Source organism: Balaenoptera musculus, chromosome 11, assembly GCF_009873245.2.
Source record: "Balaenoptera musculus isolate JJ_BM4_2016_0621 chromosome 11, mBalMus1.pri.v3, whole genome shotgun sequence".
In the NCBI taxonomy this organism is placed as follows: Eukaryota; Metazoa; Chordata; class Mammalia; order Artiodactyla; family Balaenopteridae; genus Balaenoptera; species Balaenoptera musculus.
The window spans coordinates 39498768-39525614 of record NC_045795.1 but is presented as its reverse complement, the minus strand read 5'-3'; the positions used below and the strand labels follow the sequence as shown (position 1 = coordinate 39525614).

The following is a 26847-nucleotide window of genomic DNA, read 5'->3' as shown; positions in this document are numbered from 1 at the left end:
ATCACCACTAGGAGTTAACACTAGTTCTTTCAGCTTATTGAAATGAAAACTTTTAAAATCTCCCCTTAAGAGTATCTAAATGAAAATAAAAAGAGAATGTACTGTTTCTTAAGCTGGATGGTATATATCCATGTTTGTTTTGTTATTATTATTAATTTCTTATGGGAGAATCCAAATATTTAAAAATAGACAGAATCAAATAGCGAACCTTCATATACCCATTACCTAGCTTCAGATATTAAGAACTCATGGCCATTCTTGTTTTATATATTCTTCTGCCCACTTCCCTTCCTCCCATATTATTTTGGAGCAGATCCCAAACATATCATTTTATCCATAAATATTTTCATTATGCATCTCTAGAAAATACAAATTTTTAAAATATTAAAAATTAAAAAAAATTATGGTAAAATACAATACACATAACATAAAATTTACCATCTTAACTATTTAAAACTATAATTTAGTAGCATTAATTACGTTCAAATCATTGCGCAACCGTCACCACTATCCATCTCCAGAGCTCTTTCATCTTGCAAAACTCTATACCCATTAAACAATAACTCCTCATTCCCTCTTCCACCAGCCCCTGGCAATCACCATTCTACTTTCTGTCTCTATGAATTTGACGACTCTGGGTACCTCACATAAATGGAACCATACGTGACTGGCTTGTTTCATTTCACATAAAATGTCCTTAAGGTTCATTTACGTTGTATGTAGCATGTGTCAGAATTTCCTTCCTTTTTAAGACCATTATTTGTTGTATGTTTATACCACATTTTGTTTAACCATTTATCCGTCCATAGACACTTAGGTTGCTTCCATTTACAGACTTTCTTTAAGGTGACCAAATACCATTGTCCTTTTAAAAATTAACAATAATTCCCTAAATTCATTAAATATCTAGTTAGTCTTCAAATTTCCAGTTGTCTCATGAGTGTCATAAATGTTTTGTTTTTACAGTTGTCACTGTTTTTAGAGATTGGATTTGAATAGAATTTTTTGACTTTCAAATTCTTTTGTTATCTTTCTTATTCAGAGTCTGGTCCAGAATCTCTTCCACCAGGATCTCTTCCCAATGTCTTAGACAGTGCTGGTGTTCAAGGGAGCCCTGTTGCGGATAGTTATGGCCAGGGATCACCAGAGGCCAACAGTTCAGCCTCACCCAGTGGGGAAGACCTCCATCTTCACCTGGTCAGTTGTTCTACTTTCTTCTCTGCAGAGGGTAGGCTCTAAGCTGGAAGCTTGGGACTCAGCTAAGGGAGTCTCCTTTTACAGGTTTCAGTTCTGGTCCTGAAGGTGAATGAGGTGTCTTTGGGGATTGAGGTACGTGGTGAGGACCTGACTGTGGCCCTGCAAGCAGAGGAGCTGACCCTCCAGCAGCTAGGCACCGTGGGACTCTGGCAGTTCCTGCATGGACAGTGCCCAGGTGAGGATGGTGCGATTGCAGGAGAGCTGGTGGGATTTTTCTGGGGCATCCATAGCTTAACTTGCTCCTGTCACTGTGCTCCAGGGGCAGCTACCTTAGTGCCAAGCCCTTGGCGCTTCTCTCCAGCAGCCATTAGGGGGAGGAAGAAGTCTAATGAAGCCTCCTTCTTGCAAGGTGCCTCTCCCAGAGCTCTTTCTGGGGTTTTGTACTCAGTAGGCTAGTCTCCATCCTCACCTCCCAGGTGCTCCTTATGCTTATACATGAGGACTGTGTCCACTTCTTTGTGAGGCTGCTAACATCAAGCTATATCTGATGAGGGAACTTCTGATTCAGTCCTTTGATGTGAATTATCATTTATACTTTAAAAGATGACAGGAAAAATCTGGGCTTATGCTACATGCTTTGTTTAAAAAATTTTTTTAAAATATTGAGTAGATACTAAAAGAATACTTATAAAATATATATAAGGTATAAAATAACAACAATACAATGAACCCATGTACCCACTACCTAGTTTAGTAAATAGAACAGTACCATTAACTTTGAAGTCCCTGGGAGTCCCTCTCCAGAACCTTCCTCTTGCCTCTCACCTATTATAGGGAATCACTGTCCTGAATTTTGTATTTCTCATTCTCTTGCTTTACAATTCTTCTGCATGTGTTTGTATCAATGTATTATTTAGCTTTGCAGTTTTTCAGGTTTTTCTAAATGGAATCATAGTTTGTATTCTTTTGTGATTTGCTTCCTTCAAGTACCATGATATTCTTCAGATTCTTCTAGGTTGTTGAGTTAGCTATAATTTATTCATTTTTACTACTATATAATATTCTATTGCAGAAATATACCACTTTTTGCTTTTTTAAAAACTGCTTATGCGTACTATGAAATTCACTCCTTGTAAGTATACAATTTGATAAATATTAGTAAGCTTACAGGGTTCTACAGCCATCACCATCACCCCCAAAATATCTCTTGTACCCATTACTCTAGTTACTTCTTCAGTCTATTCTGAACAGACATTTGGGTTGTTTCCAGTTTTTTTGCTATTTCAAATAGGGTTGTCTTGACATGCCCATCCTTGTACATGTCTCCTGATATGTATGTTGGAGAGTTTCTCCAGGTTTATATTCCTGAGGAAATAATTGTTAGGTCATTAGGGTAGGTATAGCTTTAACCTTAGTAGATAATGCCAATTTGTTTTCCAGAATGGTTGTACCAATTTGCATTTATATAAGTATGTAAGTTGTTTCATAGCCTTGGCTACACCTGAGATTATTCTTTATGCGGTTTGAGTAAATTAGCATAGATCCCGCTTGGCTTCCTCAGAGAGAGGTGAGAAGACCAAGACTTGGAGAAAGGAAGAGGTGATCAAATATAGCAGAGTTGAGGGTCCTCTGTTTGTTTGTTTGCTTGTTTGTTTGTTTTTGGCTGTGCTGTGTGGCTTGCGGGATCTTAGTTCCCTGACCAGGGATTGAACCTGGGCCACAGCAGTGAAAGCACCGAGTCCTAACCACTGGACCGCCAGGGAATTCCCAAGGGTCCTCTGTTTTAAGAGCTTTACCTTGGCCATCAGCCCAGTGCCTCTGATTCATAGCAAGACCAGCTTTTTATTGGTCCTTAACATCCCTTCTGTCATGAGAGGCATTAGAGCAAAGTAGCCAAGCCCACAGTCTTTGCAGTCAGGCTACCTGCGTGCAAATCGTATCCTTGCTACTTACAAGTTGTGTTACTTTGGGCAAGTTACTCTCTGTGCCGTAGTTCTTTCATCTCTAAAATGGGAATGATAATAATACTTCTGGCCCAGGGTTGTTAGGAATATTAAATATATATAAAGTGCTTAGAGCAATCACTGGCTAGTAATTAATTCATATGTTTTCCTTCTGTCTTTCTTCTCAAAGGCACAAGCTTTCAGGAAGCCTCAACTTTGAAGACTGGCCACATCAGGCCAGCTGTAGGCCTTCGCTTTGAGGTGGGGCCTGGTGCAGCTGTTCATTCCCCTCTGGCCACACAGAATGGCTTCCTGCATTTCTTGCTTCAGGGCTGTGACCTTGAGCTGCTCACTTCGGTGCTCAGTGGCCTGGGGCCCTTCTTGGAGGATGAGGAGATCCCACTGGTAGTTCCCATGCAGATTGAGCTCCTGAACTCCAGGATCACTCTAAAGGTGAGAGGAACTTTTGGGTTTTACCCTAGACTTTGTCAGGCAAGGGATTCTGGCAGTGACAGCTGTTAACTTCTTCTCCTGTCCCTGTAAAATGTGGTGAGGATCAAGTGAGGAAATGCATATTAGCATTCTTTGTCAGTGTTACAGTAGTACATAAAAATGTGTTTCTGGCAAAGAGTCCTGGGTTCAAGTGAGAGGATCTTGTCTCTAGCCCTGACCCTTGGCATGCAGCATGACTGTGCAAGCCCATTAGGTTATCAGATCCTCAGTCTCACCACCTCTAGAGTGGGAGAGACTCAATTATGCCTCTCACATCTCGCAAGAATGTATGGATAAACATACATTTGACATAAAAGTGCTTCCAGCTCAATGGTAGAAGCATGGCTTGTTACCTAAATTGCTCTGAGCTGGTTGGGGGCATCATGTGGTTTCTCTCTTTCCTATAGGACGATATCCCCCCCATCTATCCGACCTCTCCAGGCCCCATCCCCATCACTCTAGCCATGGAGCATGTTGTGCTGAAGCGGAGTGACGATGGTGTGTTCCACATTGGCGGTGAGTTGGGCTTGTCAGCCTCCCGGCTTCTCTGCCTTTTTGCTCCTGTAAGGGAATAGGTGACAACTAGGAATAGTCTGCGTGTTGCTGGCAGCTTGTCATTTAGAACCTTTACTTTTTTCCAGCTGCTGCTCAGGACAGACCATCAGCCGAAGTACTTAAAAGTGAGAAGAGGCAGCCCCCAAAAGAACAGGTGTTTCTGGTGCCCACAGGGGAGGCTTTTGGCCCACAGGTGAGGATATAACTGAACAGTACCTTTCCCATAAACCCTTAGGGGCTGTAATCACAGAAGCTGGTAAAACCCAGAGGGCTGAAAAGGTTGCTTGTGCTGGGTACAGCTGGGCGGTGTGGGCTCCTGTCACCTAGCAGCAGCTTCTAGAAGTGCTGAACAGAGGATGTAAGTCAGGAGCTGGAGGTGAATAGTTGCTGATGGCATCTTCCACCTGTTGCTGTCCCTGCAACTGATGAACTCGGAAGAGGGATTTAGGCTCTTAGAAAATATCTAGTTGGGTTCTCTTGATCATTGACCAAACTTATGGGTTGTTCTGCTTGAATTCTTCCTCCTCGTTCCCTTACTGGATGTTTCTGCAAGGTGTGTTACCTTATTCATTCACTGTGAATTACTAATTGTTCCTCAGGTGCAAGAACTGCCTACCCTACAAAAGGAACTTATAGAAACTAAACAAGCATTGGCTCATGCCAACCAGGATAAAGAAAAACTTCTTCAGGAGATTAGGAAATATAACCCGCTCTTTGACCTCTGACAGCAATGGCTCAGCCATCTGTGCCAAGGAGAGAGGAGGAGATCACCAGCAATCGCACCACCTGCGACAGGCACCATCCAGTGTTGGACAAGTCAGCTAAGGATGCTCAACTCACTCCTCATGGTGTCCTTTCTACTAGCAGTTCTGACTTGGATGGAAGACAGGGCAAAGTATTACCACGTTCCAGGAAGTTGGGGGCAGCTTTGTGCGTGGCTCAGGCATCACGTCTTTCCTGTATAAAGCCTTTTGGCCCTCTGCACACTAGGCGGAATCTCCTCAACACTGTAGGATCATTTCACCGTCTGGTTTCACAGCAGAGACATTTGCTTACTCCGCCTCTGTGAACAAGGCAGAGTACCCATCTCCTCAGTTGGTCACCCACAGAGCCACCAAAGATTCTATGTTCCAGAGCTTCCTGTAGTGGACCTGAGAAGTCCTTGGCCTGAGCTTCGGCCACGGTAGTAGAGTGGAACAGGAAATAGCCAGCAAGGCGGGAGCCTGGGGAGGCACAAGAATAAATGAGACATGGATTCTGCCTTGTTTGGAAAGGAAACCAAGCTCACGTCATCTTGGCTCAATATTACAATCAGATTTTTCAGGGTTAAGCTTTCTTTCTGTGATGCTTTCATCGCTGTGATGCTGTGGTAGGAAGTAAACAACAGTAGCAGCTCACTTGTATCATCTTTCCCTTCTATAACGCAATCTGTTTGAAATTTAAGAAGAAACTATTCACCCTGAGCTAGGTTGAACGCATGACATGGTGAGGGTCGGTAGGGGAGCTTGGTTCTGCGCCGCTGTTGCTGGCCGTGTCCCTCTTCCACAGCTGCACCTCACAGATTATTTCCTGTCTCCCTGGGGTCCCTGGCACACCTGCTTTCCCAGCACTATGACTTTCTACCAGCACTCTCGTTAGCACTTGGTGGTTTGGGAGCTGAAAATGTGTTTTAAACCGTAACATTAACATCTCAGCCTGTTTCCTCTTACCCCACCTCTATCACTGTGGCTTTTTAAAATCATGTTAGTTTGACTTAAGTAAAAGACAAAGCAAAACAAAACCCTTCAACCTAGCTAGGTTTTGCCCCTGCCTGATGAAAGAGCTATTTCCCCCTCTTTCTTTACTACCGAATTCTTTACCAACACTCTATCTTCATCCATACTGCTCTGTGATATACTTCAAGCTGTGTTGGACAGAAGTTCATCAGCTAACTCACCTTGAATTGGCAAGATGGCAAAATAGTGATTTAGTAGTGTCACTAAAGTCTTAATCACACATGACCTACTGAAGGAAAGATGAAATGGTTTCCTTTATGGGAAATCATGCCTGACTTGTATATTCTAGTTTTTTGAGGATAAAAAGAAATATGTGTTCAAGAAGGAACAAGATCTAATTTGCTCAGACTTTTACAGACTTTTTGTTGTGGTTCTTCACTAAGGCAATCTTAAAAACAACAATTACTATGAGATTATGGGAATGTTCTGTCATGCTTAGGAAACAACGCAGAGACTTAAAAATAAACACCTTTCTAGAGAGAATGTTAACAGGGTAAGTTCCCTATGGGTTGATGCTTGGTTTAACCTTATTTAAGAATTTTATAAATTACCTGAAAGTAGGATATTACAGTGCAATCAAATGTCACTGCTTCCAGGCAGTGAAAGATAAACCAGAAGGAACTGAAAAAAAAAAGTGAAATTACAGAAGATTCACAAACTGGGCTGTGAATACTCAGGAAGGTGACAGGTGAGGTTCTGTATAGGTAAGTGTGAAGTAACGCACTTATGGGAGAATCAGCAACCAGTGAGGCAGTGAGCTCTGTTAGAACTCAGGAAAGAAACCTAAGCATTGCTGAGAGGGAGGAGGGGTCAGTGTGCTGCTGTGGCCAAAAGCCCGACTGCATCATAAGGAAGGGCACGTGGAGCCAACACAGAAAACAGCACCTCATGCAAGGCTGTGGTAATGTCTTAAATTATCTGTGCACTTCTAGTGACCTTATTTACAAAGTGTATGGTGAAGAGAGGAAAGGTCCAGAGAACAGCAAAAATTATCAGGTGGTAGATGTACTTCCACATGTGGACACATCTTTAAAATGTTGGCTCCAGTTCTGAAAAGATGAAAGTTGAGGGTAGTGTTAGATCAGATATTCAGTCAAGAGCAGGGACATGTTCTTCAGGTCCCAAAATACTAGCTCTAGGGCTGTACCTATTAGCCGTAGGTAAAAGAAAGCACTTCTCGTAGCAAATCAGAAACTTCTAGGGGTCATTGTTCAAGAAGTGGTGCTGGCAGAAACTGTATGGGTACAGAAGGTTTAAGAGGAATCCTTGCATGATGGTTTTCCAAAAGGAATTATGGAAAACTAGGGCTATTTGGTGATATACAACAGAGAGGGTAACTGCATCCCTCCACAGACTCCCCCTTAAGTGCCTTTTTCAAAGGCAGAAGGATGAACAAAAAGAATCACACTCCTCTCAAGTATGGCATTTCTAATGTGTTTAAAGGGGGAGGAGGGAGAGCCAGTAGCCAGAAAATAGAATTATTCAACCTTAGGTTCACCTGAATTGGTATAAAATCACATTCTGATTCTCTTCCCTTCACCTCCTCTTCTACCCACTGTGTCCCTCCATGCAAAGAATTGCTTGGTACACCCTCACCTTAAGCTTGTGCTTGGTGGGAGGCAGTAGAAACAAATCTGGCAAGCACTGAGGCTCACCCCTTTAATGAGTAGAGCTCAGTCAGGTTTCTGGGCTCTCTGGCGCTCTCGTCCATGTAACAAATGGAGCCCTAGAATTTGAATTTCCTTATGTGACAGCTTTGGGCATTGTGTCTTGAAGTTCCTGTCTCAGGAAATGTGGTTGGGGTCATTGTCCCATGGAATTTTAGTAAAAATCATCTTGTATAACTTCATACTCCTATTCATTGGGGGAAGAACGACTTTCATAATGAAGAAATGTGACCTTGTTTGTAGTCCTCAGGATAAACGTAAAGGAAAAAGACGGAAGGAAAACATAGTAGTATCAGCTCCTGTGGACTGCTTACAATTTCTGCCTTGGAGCTCTAAGACTCTGTGAACAAGAAATAACAATACCTCAAGAAAATGTCTGGAGTGATAGCACCGCTATCCCTCAAAAGACTTCAGCCACCGCACATCACCATTTCAGCTGTGAAGCACTTACAACTACGTATCATCTATGATCGTCTAGAGTCCCTGTTTACACGGATATACTAGAGATGTGCTTTAGTGCATATGGACTGGTTTAAATCTCTCTTAGCTGAGCTGCAGGGACGGTTATCAATCTCAAATTCTGTTTTCAACTCACTGGAATAATTAACCTAGTTTATTAGACAGAAGGAGTAGGTTCTATTCTCATGATGGCTGCTTTTTGCTGTGTATTTAATCTGACCCTCATTTTGCCACAGGCCTCAACCTTTACGTACCCTTTTTCATGGTTCTGAAAGGAATGGTTCCTGTCTATGGAATATACAAGGGATAAGCCACCCCTCACATACCCCATAACTTAAATGCTTCCATTTAACCCATTTACATCAGTTTCCCCATAGGCTAGTCCAGGGTTTTTTTTTTCTTCTCTCCCCTATTTAATACTTGCCTAAACTTCCGAAAACAGTTATAGTAATATCACAAAACTATGGAAACAACATTGCTACACAAGCTAGTAGGATGACAACTGGTTATTTGAGAACTGCAAGAGCTGTGTCATTGCCTTGTGATTTACCATAGTAATTACTGTGTTTCAAGAGATTCTGGTGTGATGTCCTGTCCTTTCAGGGACTACGGCCTTCCCCAGGATCTTCCCCCACCTTCTGCTAGAATAGGAATATTCCCATTCACCTCTGGGTAGGTATGGATAGTAGCTGTTGTTGAATGGGGATTATTTTCTCCCTCTCCTACAACAGATACAAGGGGAAACACTCTCAGATAACCTTAAACTGGGAGGCTTTGCTAAGTGGCTAGACTTAGGATGTGTACTTCCTTCTTTATTATTTGTAAATTTCAGCCTTATCCAGTATCTCAAACTGCAATAGGTATAGTTCTTATAGCCACTTAAAAAGCTCCCTCTGAGAGCTGAGAGAAGATCTGTTTTTGTTTTTCCCTTCAATATATTAGTTTTTGGTCAAGATTTAGCCTGAGTCTTACAGCATTTCTTTGTGGAATACACTACTGAAGTGTCTTCTCCATTGGCTAACTACACGTTTAAAGCCATGAGTTTTAATGTAAGATAATATAATGCAGATTTGCCCAACTTTGTGTGTCCAAGCTGTTTCCCCCACTCAGGGTGCTAAACAGAATTGGAATCTTTACTAAGACATGCTCAGGAAAGCTTCAAAAGAGAACAGCTTCAAAAACCCCTCTCGTTATGACACCAAATGATTGAGAGGAAAGAATTCTTGGGGATTGCCAATTATATTACAGTAGCCTTATTACTGCTAATCACTGTCAATAAAAGGTCACTCCATTCCCCTCTACGTGAGGAAAACAATGAGAATGTATCCAATGAACTGGAATATTGGTCAGTATTGGGAAATATTAATGTTGCAGTATCTAATCAAACCTTGAGTGTACTGGTTCTGTGAACCACTTGAAAAAAGCAAATTAAACTTATTAAACAGTATTGGTTCTGGTATATCTGTTTATAGCAATTGAAACATATGGGTTTTTACATTGTTTTTAAGTACTTTAAGTACTCTTTTATGAGATAAAATTTTAATGGTTCTGGTAGGCAATGGGGAGGGCTCAAATTTTCACAAAAAAGCCAAGACCAGTTTTATTCTGACACCAAAAAGAACGATGAACTTCTCCCCACCATTCCAACCTGCTTGACAGAAAATGAACGCACACATGGCAAGTTGGAAAACAGTTTAATGATCACTCACCAAAATGTTTACAAGGACAGACTATTCCACTACTCCTGCTGTCACCGTGTCCTTCACGGTAGAGTATCACAAGTCAAAAGTTTCTGATTGTTTCATTTACTTAAAACCAAATGTAAGAAACAACCTAAGTCATTGCAACTTCAGGCTTCAATGTGAAACCGTCAAACCGTCTTGGAAGGGTTTTCTTTCTGAAAGCAGCATTCCTGTCCAGAAGATGCTTAAGCCTCATCAACCTTTCTTCTTCCAACTAGCCAGTAATAGTTAAATGCCTCAAAATGCCCTCAGAGGTCCCAATATTTAGTCAAGGCAAGTATGAAACAGGCTGCATGCCTTCAAGGTGTAATGAATATCAGAGTTTTGAGAAAGACATTAAAGCATCATGGAATCCTTAGAGGACCGAGATACTAGAGCACCAGTGCAGAGAGTCTCATGCAATAGGAAGTCTGGAATGAGTACTTCCCTTCAGTACCAGGCCCTTCTAGACTTTGGTCTAGAAGAAGATGATTTTTTTGTGCTTCGAGTTGGGAATTTGCCCCTTCGACTTCAGCCTCCGAACAGCCTCCCTCATATGTTTGGGTTGTAGTGGTGGCATTTCTCCCCACTTCTCACACACATCCAGTGCTAAACAGAGGGCAAGGAGAGAGTTTCATTATCACACAAGAGCTTATGCATTATAATCCTTCTGAGTCCTGTAATTCTCATTAACTCTTCTTAAGCTTGCTAAAGAAATAAACCAAGACATTTTCCCTTCTTAAGAGAATGCTATAAAATCTATCGTGTTAGCTTTAGTATATCCCACATCAGGTTTTATCATAGGCAACAGTTTAAAACATATCTTCTCCTTAAAAGAATAGGTATTTCACCAGCTAGAAACTAGCAATGGGCAGCAGCCAGGTTCTTTACTTGATGGACAGGGGGCAGTTCCCAGGGATCATAACATCAGGGACAACTACTCACCATACCACACTGGTCAGCCCCAGTGATTGCTTTTTTTTGTATCTTTACTTTTGGCAGCAGAAATGAGCAAAATCCATTGGAGGAAAATACAAAGTCTGTTTCTGTCACCCTGGGCTGAGGACAGGAATCAGGAGGGCAGATTTCCTAGGTGTTTCCAGGCCTTCCAGTATTGAAACTTTCAAGGAATAATGTTCATGCTCTGCTGAATGCAAGGCTCCCTTTCTAGTGTAAATGGAAACCACCACTGGTGCCTTAATAAGTCCCTCACTATAGATATTCTTGGAAATAAGACCACCACAGGCTCAATCCAATATTTAGACCAACACCACTCACCTTCTTCTACCACCTCCCCGACGAAAACTTTGGAAATACCAGACATAGCAATAACAACATTCTGAGACACAGAGGTACCAGTGATGGACTGGATCAGCTTGAAAGAAGGACAAAAGACTGTGATTACGGTAGTCAAGGACTGGCTTTGGAACATAGTACCCATAAGAGCTCTGCACTGAAAGAGTTCACTAAAGGCTGGATCTGAAATTGACACCAGTAAAACAAAAGGATTCAGGTGTATAATGGCCTATTCTATTTGTTGAGACCCTATCTCTAGAATACAAAATTACAACTGGTCAGATTATTGAGGGGCATGCTATTTTTATTTTCCTGCCTAAATGTTCCACCAACTTGCCTAACACCTCACTTCAAAATGCCAATGGATACAGCTGTTGAGTCTCATTCAGTTCTCATAGCTCATGGAAATGAGTGTGGTAGTCCATCCTTACCCTTTTAATGGCTGCCTTAGGGAAAGCTGACCGGCGATACATTTCGTAACGGTTCAGCTGCTCCTCAGAAAAAGAAGAAACCAGGATTCTAGACAAAGATTCAGGTAATTAAGTTCACTTATAAGAATGAATACTTAAGATATATATTATTATGTCAATAAAAGCAAGTCTCAGATATCTAAAAAATAAAATTTTCAAGGGATCAATAGTATTAGGCTTAGTGTTTATGAGGAATGAAGAGAAAGCATTTCTACTCTTACGGAACTTGACAATAAGTGAAATGCAAGTTCCTTTCTTACTTCACTAAGTACAAAAACAACAATGTTGGGTCACTGAATCACACTATACAGGTTATGTTTTCAGCATTAGGCTCTCTCTCCCCATAAGGCTACCTCACTACACTTCACATTAAAGATAAAAATTTAATATGTAAATTTATATTCAAACTAGCAGTTTCCAACATTAACAGATTAAGGGGAAATTTTATAAAATATATGGAAAAGGGTTAATAATCTTAATATATAGTTAAATTTTCAAATAAATTAAAAGATGGCCATACCAATTTTAGAAAATGAGCAAAGGAAGTGAATAGGAAATTTACAAAATATACCAATGGCCAATATATAGAGAGGAAAAAAATTAAGCTTCAGTATTAACTAAAGAAATTAAAATGATGAACTAAAGCAAGATTAACATTTTTCATAAAACAGATAAAAAAGTATTAAAAAGCATGGTATTAGTGAGGATGGGAGGACACAAACTCATGCATGCTGGTAGACTGTGAGGTGGAACAACCTTTTTGGAGAATCTGGAAGTACAAATGAAAATCCTTTGAAAATGTTCATACTGTTTAAACTACCAATTACACTTCTAGGAGTTTATTTTAGGAAGTAAATGGACAAGTATGCAAAGATGTGCTCAAAGATGTTGATCATAATGTTGTCAAAAGAGGAAGAAAAAAAACCCAGAACAACTACAGAAATAGGTTACATTATAGTTCATCCATATAATGGAATACAATGCAGCCATTAAAAATGATGATTTATGGGCATATTTACTGACATGAAAATATTTAGCTATATACTGATATATCAAACATTAAAGAATATATCTGAAAAGGTATATACCCAAATATATACCCTGGGTAAACTCTGGGTGGTGGAATTATAAGTAATTATTTTTTCTATTTTTCTGTATTTTCTGAATTATTTGAAATGAACCTATCCCGTTTTTATAATCAGAAAACATAACAAAGCTATTTCCATTTTGAAGAAAATTATGACCTAGATGTATAATTATTGACATGGAAAACATTTACCATATATAATGTGGAAAACAGGTTACAAACAGTCTTTAACATCTTTGAAATTTTTAATTTAATTTTATTTCTAGATATATATATGTAAAGAAAATATCTTGGTGAATATACATCAAAATATTAACAGTGTTTATTTTGGTGGTATGGTGATATTTTTATTTTTACTTATATTTTCTATACCATAACATAATGCAATATTAATTGCTTTATTTTCTTTTGAGTTTAAAAAAGAAAAGAAAAATTTAAGGACAAGAAAAATGTATTAACTTCGTGTGGTCAGGTTAGAGCCTTGAAAGGGGAAAGATCAGAAAAGTGACTTACTGCATCTTTTGAATCTCATCTTCATCCACTTTCTGCTTCTTCTCTTTCTTTTCTTTGGTATCTATTTTCAGTTTTTTGGCTGCAGGAGTAAGTAATGATGAGTCTTCCCTTTCAACTGCTGTTAAATCTGAGATATCCTGACTCTTGAGCTAAGAAGACAAAAGAAACCCTTTATATATTTGGCCTACTTCTCAGACTTGGGTAAGGTAAGAAGACATCATTTCTTATTACAACACAACAAATCCACTTATTTCTGTAGTTTTTTGGTTCCAGGCATTGGCTGTACCATCAAAATATAAGCTACCCTGTCTCTCCTAAAGGAGTTTTTAGCCCAGCTGTAGAAAGAAAACCTACTAAATAGTCCAGTTTTCCAGGTTAGCTATGATCCTAGTTCCAGTCATCTGTTTACAAGGGCAATGTAGTGCCAAGGATCATGAAAACCACTCTCCCCCTGATCTCCTTCTTCTGACCTCATTCTTTAGAGGGGATGTCAGAAAAGTCCTCTCCACCCAGCCAGCTCTTCTTCCTCTAAATCTATAGATCTCTTTACTGATGATGATTCCATGTGGAAAGAATATTAAAAAGGAGGCACCTTCTCATCAAAGCAGTGTTTTTTTGAATTTGGGACTTTTAAGTGAGCTTCTCCCACATGTAGTGCTCTTTTCTTCCTAACTTTCAATACCACTGTATAATGCAAATATTTACTTCCCATGACTAGACTGAGAACTTTATTTATTTATTTTTTAGTTCTTTTAATTAATTTATTTTTGGCTGCATTGGGTCTTTGTTGCTGCGCGCGGTCTTTCTCTCGTTGCAGCAATTGGGGACTACTCCTTGTTGCGGTGCATGGGCTTCTCATTGCGGTGGCTTCTCTTGTTGCGGAGCACGGGCTCTAGGCACGCGGGCTTAGTAGTTGTGGCTCGCGGGCTCTAGAGCGCAGGCTCAGTAGCTGTGGCGCATGGGCTTAGTTCGTTCCTCCGCGGCATGTGGGATTTTCCCGGACCAGGGCTCGAACCTGTGTGCCCTGCACTGGCAGGCGGATTCTTAACCACTGCGCCACCAGGGAAGCCCCTAGACTGACAACTTTTTGAAGATAGGTTTGTCTCTTATTTATCTCTCCTCACATAAATATTTACCATTGTTTTACTCATTCTAGATGTTTAATATCTGTTTAATAATGACAACAAAAAAAAATCCAAACTTCATCCCCTCCAACAATATAGAATCTAAGGATAAAACAAACCTCATTAATGAGATTTAACTTCTGTTTCCTTAAAGAGAAACTCACATTTAAACTCATACAGGAATATGAGAAGTACGTGAGAGCGAAGGCAGTAAATCTTTAACAACCTTTTCAACTTCTTCTCTAGTTACTGATACATACAAATTTTCTAACTTCTTTGTGCTTCAATTTTGGTGATTTATATTATCCTTAAAAATGAGCCATTTTTCTTGAAGTTTCAAAATTACTTGGTCTAAACTTGAACATCACATTTTCTTAAAGCTTAAAGATCTCCATATCAGTGCCTATAGCCCTTTCTTATTTCATAATGTTGTACAATTACATTTCAAATAACCAGGTCTTCATTTTATTGTTTATGTTTTTAAAGCATTAATTCATTAACATCTACTTTCATCCCGATTAATTCCTTGCTCCTACATTCTTCTGGTTTATTTTGTTCTTTTTCTGGTTTCTTGAGCTGGGTGCTTATTTTCGATATCTCTTGTTTGTTAGTAAAAATATGTAAGGTTATGAATTTTTCTTTAAATAAAGTTTTGGTCAAATCCCATTGGATTTGATGTGGCATTCTCTTTGTTAATTTCTTTAATCCAAAGGCTATTTAGAAACTAGTTTAAAATGTCCAGGTGTTAGTTTTTTGGAGGGAGTTGGAGTGGGAGAAAATTTTTGTTGTTAATTTCAGGTTCTATTGCACTGTACTAACAGGATATGATCTGTTATGATTTCTACTTTTAAGAATTTGTGCTTTTCTTCGTGGTCTGGTATATGATCAATTTAAAAAAGTGTTTCAGAAGCATCAAAAATTTTTTTTATCTTCTAGGTGCAAATTTCTGTATGTAGTGAGCTTTTTACTGGACTAAGCTAATTATTACTTAAATCCTTTCTGTCCTTGAGATCTGTTTTAAAAGTTCCTTCTTAAAGTAGTTTTGTCACATTTTTCTTTTTCTAGAAGTTCTTAACTTTATATATTTTGATACAACTTTATGCTCTGAAAGGCTGTTTCCATTTAATCCAATGTCTTCACCCATGCTCTCACACTTACATTCAAACAGGAATTATAGCTCTAAGACCCCAAGATTCTACCTTTAGAAATGGAACCTAGAGAACGCTGAGATTCTAGTATCCTGACTGATGCTCAGCGGAGCAACATTGCTGAATTCTTGGGATGGCACAATTGATAGGTTTGGTGCTATAGAGACCCTTGGACATTAGCACCCAGGTCACTGGTAGCAGTTAAATGTCCCAAGAGGATAAGAACGTGACTAAATTAGTAACTACCTCAAAGTCTCCCTTTAACGACTCTGCAGCCTATAATGACAAAGTTACACTTAAGCAATATCTAAGAAACCATATTGGGGTGAAAGTGGTACTAGGAATCCTGGGTTCTAGCTTTTGCCCTAAGTTTCAGTGTCGATTGGCATTGACCTCAATTTCCTCACCAGGAAAACCAAGAGGCTATTTGAAATTCCCTTAGAAGTAGATTTAACGCCTAAGGGCAGGGATTAAAAATATTGACCCAGTGCTTGGGTCTCTGGAACTGAACCGGCTCTGAAGGTTTTGTCTCCTCTCTCCCCCCAACCCCGCGATGGCAGATCTAAAGGGTCATGGTGAGTTCGACTATCTTAGCTTGGGAGGGACCAACCAAGAAGCCTGTCAAGCAGCCAGTGACACAACTCCTCCGGCCTCATCAACACATCTCTCCCTACCTCGCCTTCTTCAGCCGAGGCCTCTTTCAATTCCCCATCTGCGTCTCCGTCAGTTTCCTCCGTGATTCCGTCCGTGTCAGTAACCCCCGGGCCCCCAGGAGCAGCGGCCGTCTCATCTGACTCCCCTGTCTCTCCACCTTTTTCCGTGGGCGACTCGCAGGCAATATCCATGGCGGCGAGAAGAAGATGGGAGTGGAGATCGCGGTGCCGTCAGACTCAGGAGCTCGGGACTCCGCGCAGCACCGCAGCCCAGGAGCTTACTTCCTGTCGTCGCGCTGCGATGACATCACCCATACCGCTCTTCCGAGGGGTCATTTAGAGGCGCGCCTAGAGGACTTCAGGGCTCTGTTTTACTTCTGATTTGGTGGCGGTGGGGAGAGGGAAAATTGAGGGCACGGAAATCAGTTTGTGGATTTTCCACCTTGGGAAACCAGCATTTGTAAAGGAGAGCTTTGTTGTTTACTGAAGGGCTTCTTTTTCCTTTCCGTCTTTCTCAAAACGCAGTGTCAGTGAACTCGGTCCTTAATCCGCTTTCCTCAGAGTAAAGTTTGGGGACAGGAGAAAACTCAATTCCGTTGTTCGCCCTTGTTGTGGGATGCGGCTACCAGGCAAACGCAGGCAGGAACTCAATCTCTTACAGTTCAATTGGACAGAGACCTCGGGCTTGTGTTAACATTGAATTGCCAGCATTTCTCTTCTGTTCCTCAAGCACCTAAAAAGAAAGAAAATAGTCATACAGCTTGAACAGAATTTATCCAATGCATTATTAACTCCACAACTACTGAGCGTCTACTTCGAGCCAGGAACAGTCCTAGCACCACAAACAAAACAGGCGGTTTCTACGCAATTGTATGATTTTCCCAATTCACCAGGACTCAAGATTGGGGTCGGTTTTACAAATCTGACTTTTAATGTCACTTTGGTTAATGTCATCAAAAGTAAGAGGAAACAGGGCTTCCCTGGCGGTCCAGTGGTTAGAACTCCGCACCTCCACTGCAAGGGGAGCGGGTTCGATCTCTGATCCGGGAACTAGGATCCCGCATGCCTCGGGGGCGGCTAAAAAAAAAAAAAAGTAAGGGGAAACAAATCCTACTGGGAGGGAGATATTTGCTTTGAGTGTTTGGCTTTAACGAGCCATTTCAGGGATTGGGAGCATGAAGTGCGGATATTTTCCTTTTAAAATTTTCCTCTCTTTCCTCATTGCGGTACGGAGGGCGGCATTTTACTCACGTCTTTATCACTCGGTTCCCACATCCATTACATATTTATGTGTTCAGAAGGAATGGCCTTGGAAATGTATGTGCGCGTTACCATATTTCTCTCTTTGTTTCTACACTGCCTGGATGAATTACCGTATTTTCTGTCCTGCGAGCTCCCAAAACCTTTGGAAAAGGAGCGCACTTCGGCAGGCGCAGACAGGTAAACCGCGTTTGTTCCCTTCCACTTATACAGCGGGCGACCCTGCGACGCTCTCCTCTTGACCTGGAAGGCCTATCTCTGTGCAGCGGGGTGCACTTGCCGCAGACCACAACCACCTGCTCCCGCTCGCTGAGCCCCGCCCAGCTAGGTGGGCAAGGGGGCGGGGCGCGGGGGGCGCTCTGACGCGTGACGCCGGATCCCGGAAGTGACGCGCTCCTGGGGGAAAAGGCGGGGGGAGGGGGGTGGTGTCCCGGCCGGTTTGGGGGGCGCGTTGCCCGGAGACCGAAAGTTTGCGAGCCAGAACAGGCTGGGCGGCGGCCCCGGAAAGGGGGTCCAGGGGGCGGCGGCCCTGGGGATGGGGAAGGAGCAGGAGCTGCTGGAGGCGGCCCGCACCGGACACCTCCCGGCCGTGGAGAAGCTGCTGTCCGGGAAGCGGCTCTCCTCAGGCTTCGGGGGCGGCGGCAGCGGGGGCTCAGGGGGAGGCAGCGGCGGCGGCGGCGGCGGCGGCGGCGGTCTTGGCTCCTCGAGCCATCCCCTCTCCAGCCTGCTCAGGTGGGTATCGCTCCGGGGCTGGGCAGCTGCCTGGAGACCCCCCTTCCCCTGCCCGTCTCCTGGGTCCCCAGAGAGATCGGGGCTCCGGAGGCCCTGGCGGGGTGGGTTTGCGGGGTGCCCCGGGGCTAGGGCAGGCGGCCCAAGGGGCGAGGGGCGCCAGTGCGGGTCCGCGCGGCGTCAGGCTCTCCTCGTCTCGCCTAACCCGGCAGCGAAGAATGGTGGGAGTGCCCAGGTGGCAGCCTCCGCCGCATGGCACAGCCGGGCTTCACCCTCGCCCGCTGTTGGGTGCCAGCTGTTGTATCTCACAAGCCACTTTAGAGCAGAAAATATGTATATTTTAAATCTCCCTCATTTCCTGCAGAAACTCGCACGCCTTGCAGAATCTCGCGGTTCCCCTGGAGGAAATTCTCTTGATTCCCTTCTTTTGGGAACTTGGAACCTTCCACCAGGCTCTGCAGGACGTGGCTTTTGTTGTTTATATTCAAATTGCCTCTGGGTTTATCACGCTCAAAGTGTTCTTCTTTGAGCCCCTCTTGTGCTTGAAGCTTAAATTCTGGTTCCTTGTAGTGAATCTCATTGGATTAGTCTGTTAAGTGGCATATGCAAGGTTCATCAGGGGGTTTATTCATCAAAAAATAAAGGTTTAGAAAGACTTGTTTAGGAAGCTGAGGGGTGCTTTAAACTTTTCCAAGGTCTGTTGTTAAAATAAACACTTGACTCTGGAGCTGTAAGGATTGAGAGAAAAAGGTCGTTTTTATGTGGCTTGGAGGGGGGATTGTAGGTGCTTTGTCAGTGTGAGTAAAATGTGTTGTTTCAGCAGCACTTTCATAGCCGGTTTTCTTTTCCTTCCTTGTTCTTTTGAGGTTTTTAAGAAGTGGAAGTTCATTTAGAAATGGCTTCATTCGCTTTTGTTCCCCATTAGTTTATGTAACTTCAATTTGAGTGAGCTTGGACCAAAAAAGCCCAAGGCTCTAATAAATTGTTAGGTATTAAGCACTGAGTGCAAACACAGGTCTATACAGGAAGATATTAAAAAGCAGTCTAAGAGAAGAACTCTCCCAGGGGGTTCTTTTGAGGAGGCAAAAACCAGTACCATTTGGGGCAATTTCCAGCCCCTAGAACAATGCTGTCACATAGCTAGTACCCAGGATTTGTTGAATAAATAAAAGTATCAATTAGGGAATGATACATTTCTACATAAACTGATGGTGGTACTCACTGTTAGTAGTTCAGAGAAATGAGACATAACTGTGGGATGAGATGGAGATCAGGGCTTCCAGGAGGAGGGGGACTTCAGCTGACTTTGCAGGATGTGAGGATTTGGGTAGGTGAAGTACTGTGAGAGCGTTCCAAGTGGGCACACCATGATCAGGGGCACTGAGGTGGGAAAGGAGACTTATTTGGTGCCAGTAGGTCACTAGAAGAACTTTCTGTCTGGAGCCTTAAGAGGTTGGGTGTGATAAAAGGAGATAATAATAATGGATGGCTATACTTCCATCTTTCAGAGTGACTTAGTCTTTATGTTTATATTCCCAGTTCCTATATCAGTACCTGACACAGGTGTTCAATAAATGTACTTCGAATGCATAAATTAGGTTTTGAATCTTACCTGGATTACTTTGATATTCCTGCACTTCTGATGTCTGAGAGATGAGAGAAAGACCATACTGGTTTGGAGGTGCCTGTCTCTAATGAGCTGAATGCTACAGCATTTGGCTGTTTGCCAGAGATACCTTACCCACCCCCCACCCCCCCCTTAACTACCTTGTAGTTAAGCAAGACTAGAAAATCTTTGTTGATTTTCTTTTTTTTTTTTTTTACTTTGGGCCTCATGTTAATATGTCCAGTCTCTGTCATAAAGGGTGGATGTTGTCTCCACTCCCTTGTGTAAGAGAGCTGACTCCTTCTGACTTGCTCCTGTATCTGTTGTTGAGATGGTAGATGGCCTCAGAGCTGCCCCAGCCTCTCATCCCTGTGACTCCTAGGGGCAGGGAGGATCTGCAGGCACTAGTTACACTAGGTGTGTCATTAATTAGAGGTGACTCTGATTAAAACTAGTGAAAGATTTCTGAGAAAATGAAACCATGCATTTAGATAATCCCTAGGTCAGCATGTCCTCCCTTTGTAGGTTTGGAAATAGTAGAGGGTAGGTCTCCTATGCCCACACACCCCACCTCAAGGACCCTGGTTATTTAATGAGAGCCGTGGAATCGTAGCTTCAGATTTGGCCCTTGCATTAGCTGCCATATCCTACCCCACTAGTATTGTCAATTGCAGCCTATGTTTGTCCAGCTGTTTTGAGTGACCAAGTAAAACAGGCAGGAATAGGAGCTTACAGCTGCAGTGGATATAAATGTTCTGGATCACAAGTATGTTTGTCTACTCATCTGTTTATGACCCAGCCCACCCCCCACCCCCATTCCACAAAGGCTTTGTGCTTATTCTTAAGCTACAAAATGCCTCCTCTCTCACCCATCCCTTTTCTCTTATACTGCTTGGGCTTAGGTCTTAACCTCTTAAAGCCCTCCCTAATGACCCTAATACACACAGATCTCTCAGGCTTCTACTTCTTTGGGACCCATTATCTGCAGTGAACAGTAGCGCATCAACTCATACTTTGCTTGCCTAGATTTCACAGTTTATTGCTTTACATATAGTAACTCTCACCAATTGAGAACATACTTGCTGAGAATCAGAAAGTCAGCAAAGAAGACTTGTACTAGGAAAAAAAGTTGTTATGAACTTCATGTCCTTCTGACCTTCGCTTATTTACTGTATACTTATTCAGAGGCAGTGTAGTATTACGCTTCAGACCACTGGTTCTGGAGTCAGACTGCCTGGATTCACATTTCGCTGCTACCACTGACTAACTGCTTGACTTTCTGTAAATTACTCAACCACTCTGAGCCTCAATTTCTACATCTGTGAAATGGGGGGAATATTATCTGCTTTATAGGTATTGTCTTATGTAATGTGTGGAAGAAGCTCACCACAGTTTCTGGCACATTGTAAGCGCTCACTGTTAGGCTTCCCCAGTTCCGTTGAGCACGTACAGTTTTGCCATGCTGTACCTGCCACGTGCAAAATGCCATGCCAGACACGTCTTAAATGCTGTTCTTTTACTCTTGGGTATCTGTTTTCCAAGCCACGGCAGATTAGAAACAGTAAATAAGGGAGAGGCCCAGCTCAGGCAGGCACACTAATGCCATTCACCCACCAAATGTTTACCCATCATCTGCTTTGTGCTAGGCCAATTGTTAGATGCACTGCAAAATTTATTTCAGGCCTGGCACATAGTAGGTAGTCTGTCAAAATTAGTCCTCTCCCAATACAAGGTCTGTTCCCTTGTAGTGTTTATAGTAGTATGATATGTCTGTGTGACAGATTGACAAAATAAGAGAAAAAACAATAAAAGGCTAGCATAATTTTTCCCACCGCCAGTAATTTGAGACTATTAACATAGATGAATACAGCCCTACACACCTGGTTAGGCCCCAAGCATCACTGCACTATAGCTTAGTGCTGTAGTATCTGTTTATTGTGACTCTTAGCCAATCAAATAAAGATTAAATTACGTTCAGTATAGCTTGTTAATGAAAGTACAAAAAATTTTAGTTTTCTATCTAAAATGATTCAAATATAATATTTGTTATTTCAAAGGACAAGCAGTAGATTATCTAGAAAGCATAGTTATCTAAAATGCCTAGTCCTACAGAGGTTCTGAATAGCATGGATTTTACTTTATATAATACTGTCTCATTTTCTAATTGTTGAATGGTTGCCTTTATTCTGTAGCTTGAGACAGGCTCTGTATTAAACTTTTTTTTTTTTTTTAAACAGTATTTTTCAGCCCTGGGCACATAGTAGGTCACTCACATTTTCATGTAATGGAGAGTTTAATATGTTTATGGCTATAGTGAAACTACTGATTTTCAGGAAGGCAACTTCTGTTTGAGAATACAGTAAGATTTGGATTAAAAGTGTTCTAACAACTAAGGGAAGAAAGTTCTGAGGAAAGGAAAAGTTAAAAGAAAACACAATTCATTAGCTTAAAACTATGAAGTGGATTCTGAGCTAAATACTGATATGTGTCAATGTGAATGAGGTAAAGTGAAATGCACTCCTGAGGGTTCAGAAGCACAGAGAAACAGACCAAAGGTTGTAATTGAGGAATAGATTGTGTCATAGTCTAGGAAAGTTCTATACCTGATTTCTTAAGCACGAGAAGAGTGAATAAGAAAAGAAGCCAAGGAGGCTTGCTGGAGAAATCTGAAAATTTATAGACAGTAGCAATAAATTTGACTATAAACTAGATTTTTACTCCACTGTGGGTGGTGGGGAGATTATCCAAAGACAGTCATGAATTATCCAAAGACAGTCATGAATTTCCCAAAGATATGAAAAGGTTCTGAAATAAAGAATGAAGAATGGAAAGCTTTGAAAATTGGATCCCATTTGGGGGACAATAACGGGTTCTCTCCAAATGTCAGAAGATATGACAAAGTTATTCATTGTTTTAAAGAAAGAGGATTCCTGATGTTTATTTAAGGAATTCATACTTGAAAAAAAAAAGTGATTACCCTAATCGTTCTATTGAAATGGCCCCCGAGAATGGATGTGTAGCTTGGAAATTATAGTGACATGACAGCTTTTTCTCATGCTGACCCTTTTACTTTTGCCCTCCTACTGTGCTAGATTTCTTTTGAATGTGCCTATTTTGAGCAAGATGATTTTAACATCCTGAGGAGTGTAACACTGACCATGTAAGGATGTAGAATGGGAGGCCTTAGGAGCAGGAACTCATGGATTTGTGTGATCTAAGTTCCTGCTCTTCTAAGAGAATGCAAAAACAAAACAACAACAACAAAAACCACAACTATTTACTAGGATAGCAGTTTTCTGGATCTTCCACTAAACCTTCTTAATTCATTAAAATTGGTTTTTAAAGAACTTCTTAAAATACTTCTTTAAGTATAATTTTATTGGGATGGCAACCCTTTTCCTTTCATTTGGAATTGCTGTACATTTTTGCTTTCTCAAAAGCAGAACGTGGTCCCCCTGTTAAAAAACAAAACAAAAAAGGTGGCATGCCTGGGAATGACTGCAGCGTGGTTACTTTATATCTAAACATCTAGAGCATGCCTCATGTTAAACTGAGTAAGGCATCTACTGGTAGTAAAAGATAATTTAACAGAAGTTTGTTAAGTCAGAGATTTCCCTTTTCCTTAATTCTCTGATTGAAGTTCAGTTTTGAAAAAAAATTTTTTTAAAGAGAATCTATTTTATATATATAATTTATTTATTTGTTTATATTTTAGCTGCACCGGGTCTTAGTTGCAGCATGCAGAATCTTCGTTGTGGCATGAGGGATCTTTTTTAGTTGCAGCATGCAAACTCTTAGTTGTGGCATGCATGTGGGATCTACTTCCCTGACCAGGGATTGAACCTGGGCCCCCTGCATTGGGAGCACAGAGTCTTACCCACTGGACCACCAGGGAAGTCCCTGAAGTTCATTTTTGATTGTCTTAGTTACAAAAATTAGAGACGGGAAACAGTGAAACAATCCTGTGAAGAATTTGGTTTGTATCTAGTCAGCTTCAACATGTTCACTTGTCCTGGGAGGTTCTGGTCCCAGTGAAAGTTGCATCTTTGGCCAGAAAAATCCCTTTGAAGGTTCTTCCCCCTACCCCTCACCCTCCTTGGTTTGTTCACCTCAAACAGCTGTGAATTTTGGTTTGCAAAAGGAAGTCAAGGCTATTTCTGCCCTAGTCTTCAGTAGGGAAAGTAAATTACTGGGTTTTATAGCCCAGAGACACCGAGGAAGCCCCAAAAGTAGATAGTGGAGAGTTTGTTCTTGGAAATGTCGGGCTCTCCTGTGGGCAGGAACTGGGTCTTTTCTGGAGAGCCCTCAGAAAATGTTCCCCACACCGATTTCCAAAAGATTACTGGGAGATTTTTCGTGGTATAGAAAATTATATTGTTACATTCATAGAACATCTTCAAATAACTTTGGTGTGGTTAGAGTTAATGGTAGTAATACTAGAAATTATATGGTATGGCTTCATATTTATCCTTTCTCAGTAATTTGTAGATCAAGTTTGTTTAGTTTACAAATCAAAAAAGAGTTTTTAAAACGTCAGTTGTCTCTGCTTTACTTGTGATGTTCTTACCACTATTAAAAACGGTGGAGATGATCCAGGAAGCAGAACAGCCCTCTGGCTTACTTAACTGGTGAGAGTTTAGCATGGCTGCTAAGGGTCAGGCTCTGGTCCATCTCTGCCTTGTGACTTAGGCAAGTTACATAACCTCTCTGAGCGTCTGTGACTTCATATATATAATGGGCCTAGGATAGTACCTACCTCCTGAGGCAGCATCCCGTGAGTTAAGATGTGTAAGACACATAATGCCTGGCACATGCCAAGGGCTTGGTGAACCTGGGCTACTACAGTTATCTGATGGGAGCCCAGTGCTCGCCACCTTTGATGAATCTGGAATGATAATCCTGTTTGTTAAGGACATGTGTTTTTTTTTGTTTTTTTTGTTTTTTTTAAATTTTTATTTATTTATTTATTTTTGGCTGTGCTGGGTCTTCGGTTCGCGCGAGGGCTTTCTCTAGTTGCGGCAAGTGGGGGCCGCTCTTCATCGCGGTGCGGGGACCGCTCTTCATCGCGGTGCGCGGGCCTTTCACTATCGCGGCCCCTCCCGTTGCGGGGCACAGGCTCCAGACGCGCAGGCTCAGTAGTTGTGGCTCACGGGCCCAGCTGCTCCGTGGCATGTGGGATCTTCCCAGACCAGGGCTCGAACCCGTGTCCCCTGCATTAGCAGGCAGATTCTCAACCACTGCGCCACCAGGGAAGCCCAGGACATGTGTTTTTTGTTTTTTGTTTTTAATGTTCCCATTTAAAAATTTATAGTAATTGATAGCAGAGGCTCCCAACATTTTCAAATATGAGTCCCATTTTTAAAAGCCTAAAAATGGTAACGGTGGCAAAGTTACAAACTGATAAATGTTCAACAATCTGTTGTCTGAAATCTTGGGGTTTAGAATCCAGAATTTTGGGGTTGCTGGAGGGTGATACTGAGCTCCTACTGGGATCTGGGGCAGCACTCTGAAACATTACATTTTGGAGTGAAACCTGTTAATACTCACACTAAATGGGATAAATATGAAGCAGCTCCATATCAGTTTTGCGCCTAACCAAGTCTGCCGCTAACTTTCGAAAATTTATTTTCATAACTTTTTTGATTCCTGAATTGTAGATAAGGGATTATGGACTTCTGCCTTTATTATAGAAAAATTGCTAGACACATAAAAGCACAAAGAAGAAAATAAAATCATCTATAGTTCTACCACCTAAAGAAATTAACTGTTGCAATTTTGGTGTACATAGTTTAGTCTTTTTTCTATGCAAACTTTTTTTTTTTCTTCCAAACAGACAATGTTCTGTATGTACTTTGTCTCAAATTTCTCCTTGGTATATTGTGAACATTTTCCCCATCATTTTCTAATCCCCTCAACCTCATTTTAAATGGGTAAGTGGTATTCCATAGTGTGTATAAACTGTAATTTATTTAATCCCTTCCCTACCATTAGACATGAGTTTGATTTTAGTTTTCTGCTGTTGGAACGACACTGTGATGTACATCCTCGTAGATAAGTTTTTGTGCGTGCTTGTGCTTATGACATTTTATATACTCAGTAGGATAGTAGATGTAATTTGAGTATTTAACCATTGCAAAAATCACATATGTGCAGTTGAATTTGAGGACTCACAATAATTCTAAGGCCCCGTACATATCCTGGGTCCTTCTGATTGGAAAGTAATGTACTGATCTATGGCTGCTAAATGCTACTTATATTTAGAAAGTTACCTTTGTGCAGGCACAGGATTTTTATTAGTCAGGTTGGGGCCTCTTGGGTCCTTCTTCAGAGGCAAAATGTTTAGAAGAGGGCCATTAATAATACAAATGCGTGGAGCAATATGCTTCAAGCAGAATGAGACAGAATCCATTTTGTTTTTGCCTTTTGTTCTAGCTTTTACTGTGGGAAATTTCAAACATATAGAAGTCGAGAGAATAAAATAATGAATCCTCACATACCTTAAGTAACCATAAAACAATTATCAGCTTATGGCAAATTTTGTTTCTTTTTATCACCATCCCCCCCCAACTCAATTATTTTGAAGAAAACCTATGTATCATTTAAGTGTGTATCTCTAAAAGACAAGGACTCGTTAAAAAATATTAAAAATACCACTATCACACCTGAAAATGGCAATTCCTTGAAACCATCAAGTGTTTAGTCAGTCAGGGTTCAAATTTTCCATATGGTCTAAAATATTTTATTATTTATTTTTTAATTTATTTTGGCCACGTGGCTTGTGGGATCTTAGTTCCCTGACCAGGGATTGAACCCAGGCCCTCAGCAGTGAGAGCGTGGAGTCCTAACCACTGGACCACCAGGGAATTCCCCAAAATATTTTATATTTTATAGTTGGTTTGTTCAAATCTATGTTCAAACAAGGTCCATATATTGCATTTGGTTGGTATGTCTCATAAGTCTCTTTAAATCTGTGGCTTTCATCTCTGTCATTTTTTCATTCCAGTTTATTTGTTGAAGAAAAAAAGGTCATTTGCCCCATTTCCCAGAGTCTGGGTTTCGCTGATTGCATTTCTGAGGTATCATTCAACATGTTCATCTGTCCCCTGTATTTCCTGTGGGCTGGAAATCAGATCTAGGCTTGGTCTGATTCAG

At 41.4% G+C, this 26847-nt stretch overlaps 3 protein-coding genes across 13 annotated transcripts in view; 2 read left to right on the top strand and 1 right to left on the bottom strand.

Annotated features, from left to right (window-relative positions):
* UHRF1BP1 (UHRF1 binding protein 1) overlaps window positions 1–9535 on the top strand; it is a 59525-nt gene extending 49990 nt beyond the window's left edge. For both annotated transcript variants that reach the window (XM_036868374.1, XM_036868373.1), the window contains exons 16-21: window positions 1043–1197; window positions 1282–1432; window positions 3331–3593; window positions 4040–4148; window positions 4274–4380; window positions 4787–9535. In XM_036868374.1, the coding sequence (XP_036724269.1) occupies window positions 1043–1197; window positions 1282–1432; window positions 3331–3593; window positions 4040–4148; window positions 4274–4380; window positions 4787–4912 (911 nt within the window). In that variant the 3' untranslated portion in view covers window positions 4913–9535. The remainder of the gene's footprint in view (window positions 1–1042; window positions 1198–1281; window positions 1433–3330; window positions 3594–4039; window positions 4149–4273; window positions 4381–4786) is intronic.
* A 230-nt stretch (window positions 9536–9765) lies between these two features.
* Window positions 9766–16483, bottom strand: TAF11 (TATA-box binding protein associated factor 11). Of its 2 annotated transcripts, XM_036868375.1 has the most exons (5): window positions 16122–16481; window positions 13176–13324; window positions 11537–11624; window positions 11088–11184; window positions 9766–10418 (listed from the first exon to the last, which is right to left on the bottom strand). In XM_036868375.1, exons 1-5 carry the CDS (start codon window positions 16290–16292, stop codon window positions 10288–10290), a joined length of 636 nt encoding a protein of 211 aa, XP_036724270.1. In that variant the 5' UTR covers window positions 16293–16481; the 3' UTR covers window positions 9766–10287. The 2 variants fall into 2 exon arrangements, with proteins under 2 accessions (XP_036724270.1, XP_036724271.1); XM_036868376.1 differs by lacking the exon at window positions 11088–11184 and having other exon boundaries at window positions 16122–16483.
* A 1331-nt stretch (window positions 16484–17814) lies between these two features.
* The window catches only part of ANKS1A (ankyrin repeat and sterile alpha motif domain containing 1A), a 193571-nt gene continuing 184538 nt past the window's right edge, over window positions 17815–26847 (top strand). For 7 of the 9 annotated variants that reach the window (XM_036868298.1, XM_036868297.1, XM_036868293.1 and 4 more), the window contains exon 1: window positions 17815–18092. In XM_036868298.1, coding sequence (XP_036724193.1) covers window positions 17896–18092 — 197 coding nt within the window. In that variant the 5' untranslated portion in view covers window positions 17815–17895. The remainder of the gene's footprint in view (window positions 18093–26847) is intronic. The other 2 variants (XM_036868299.1, XM_036868294.1) reach the window with 1 other exon arrangement.

Excerpts from the sequence above, each read along its gene's own strand:
- TAF11 (XM_036868375.1), bottom strand. The coding sequence starts at position 16,292 with ATGGATATTGCCTGCGAGTCGCCCACGGAAAAAGGTGGAGAGACAGGG. Across the intron at positions 11,625-13,175 it reads GATGAGATTCAAAAGATGCA|AATCCTGGTTTCTTCTTTTT; the intron begins GTAAGTCACTTT and ends ATCTTTGTCTAG. Across the intron at positions 10,419-11,087 it reads CGGGGAGGTGGTAGAAGAAG|CACTGGATGTGTGTGAGAAG; the intron begins GTGAGTGGTGTT and ends CCCTCTGTTTAG.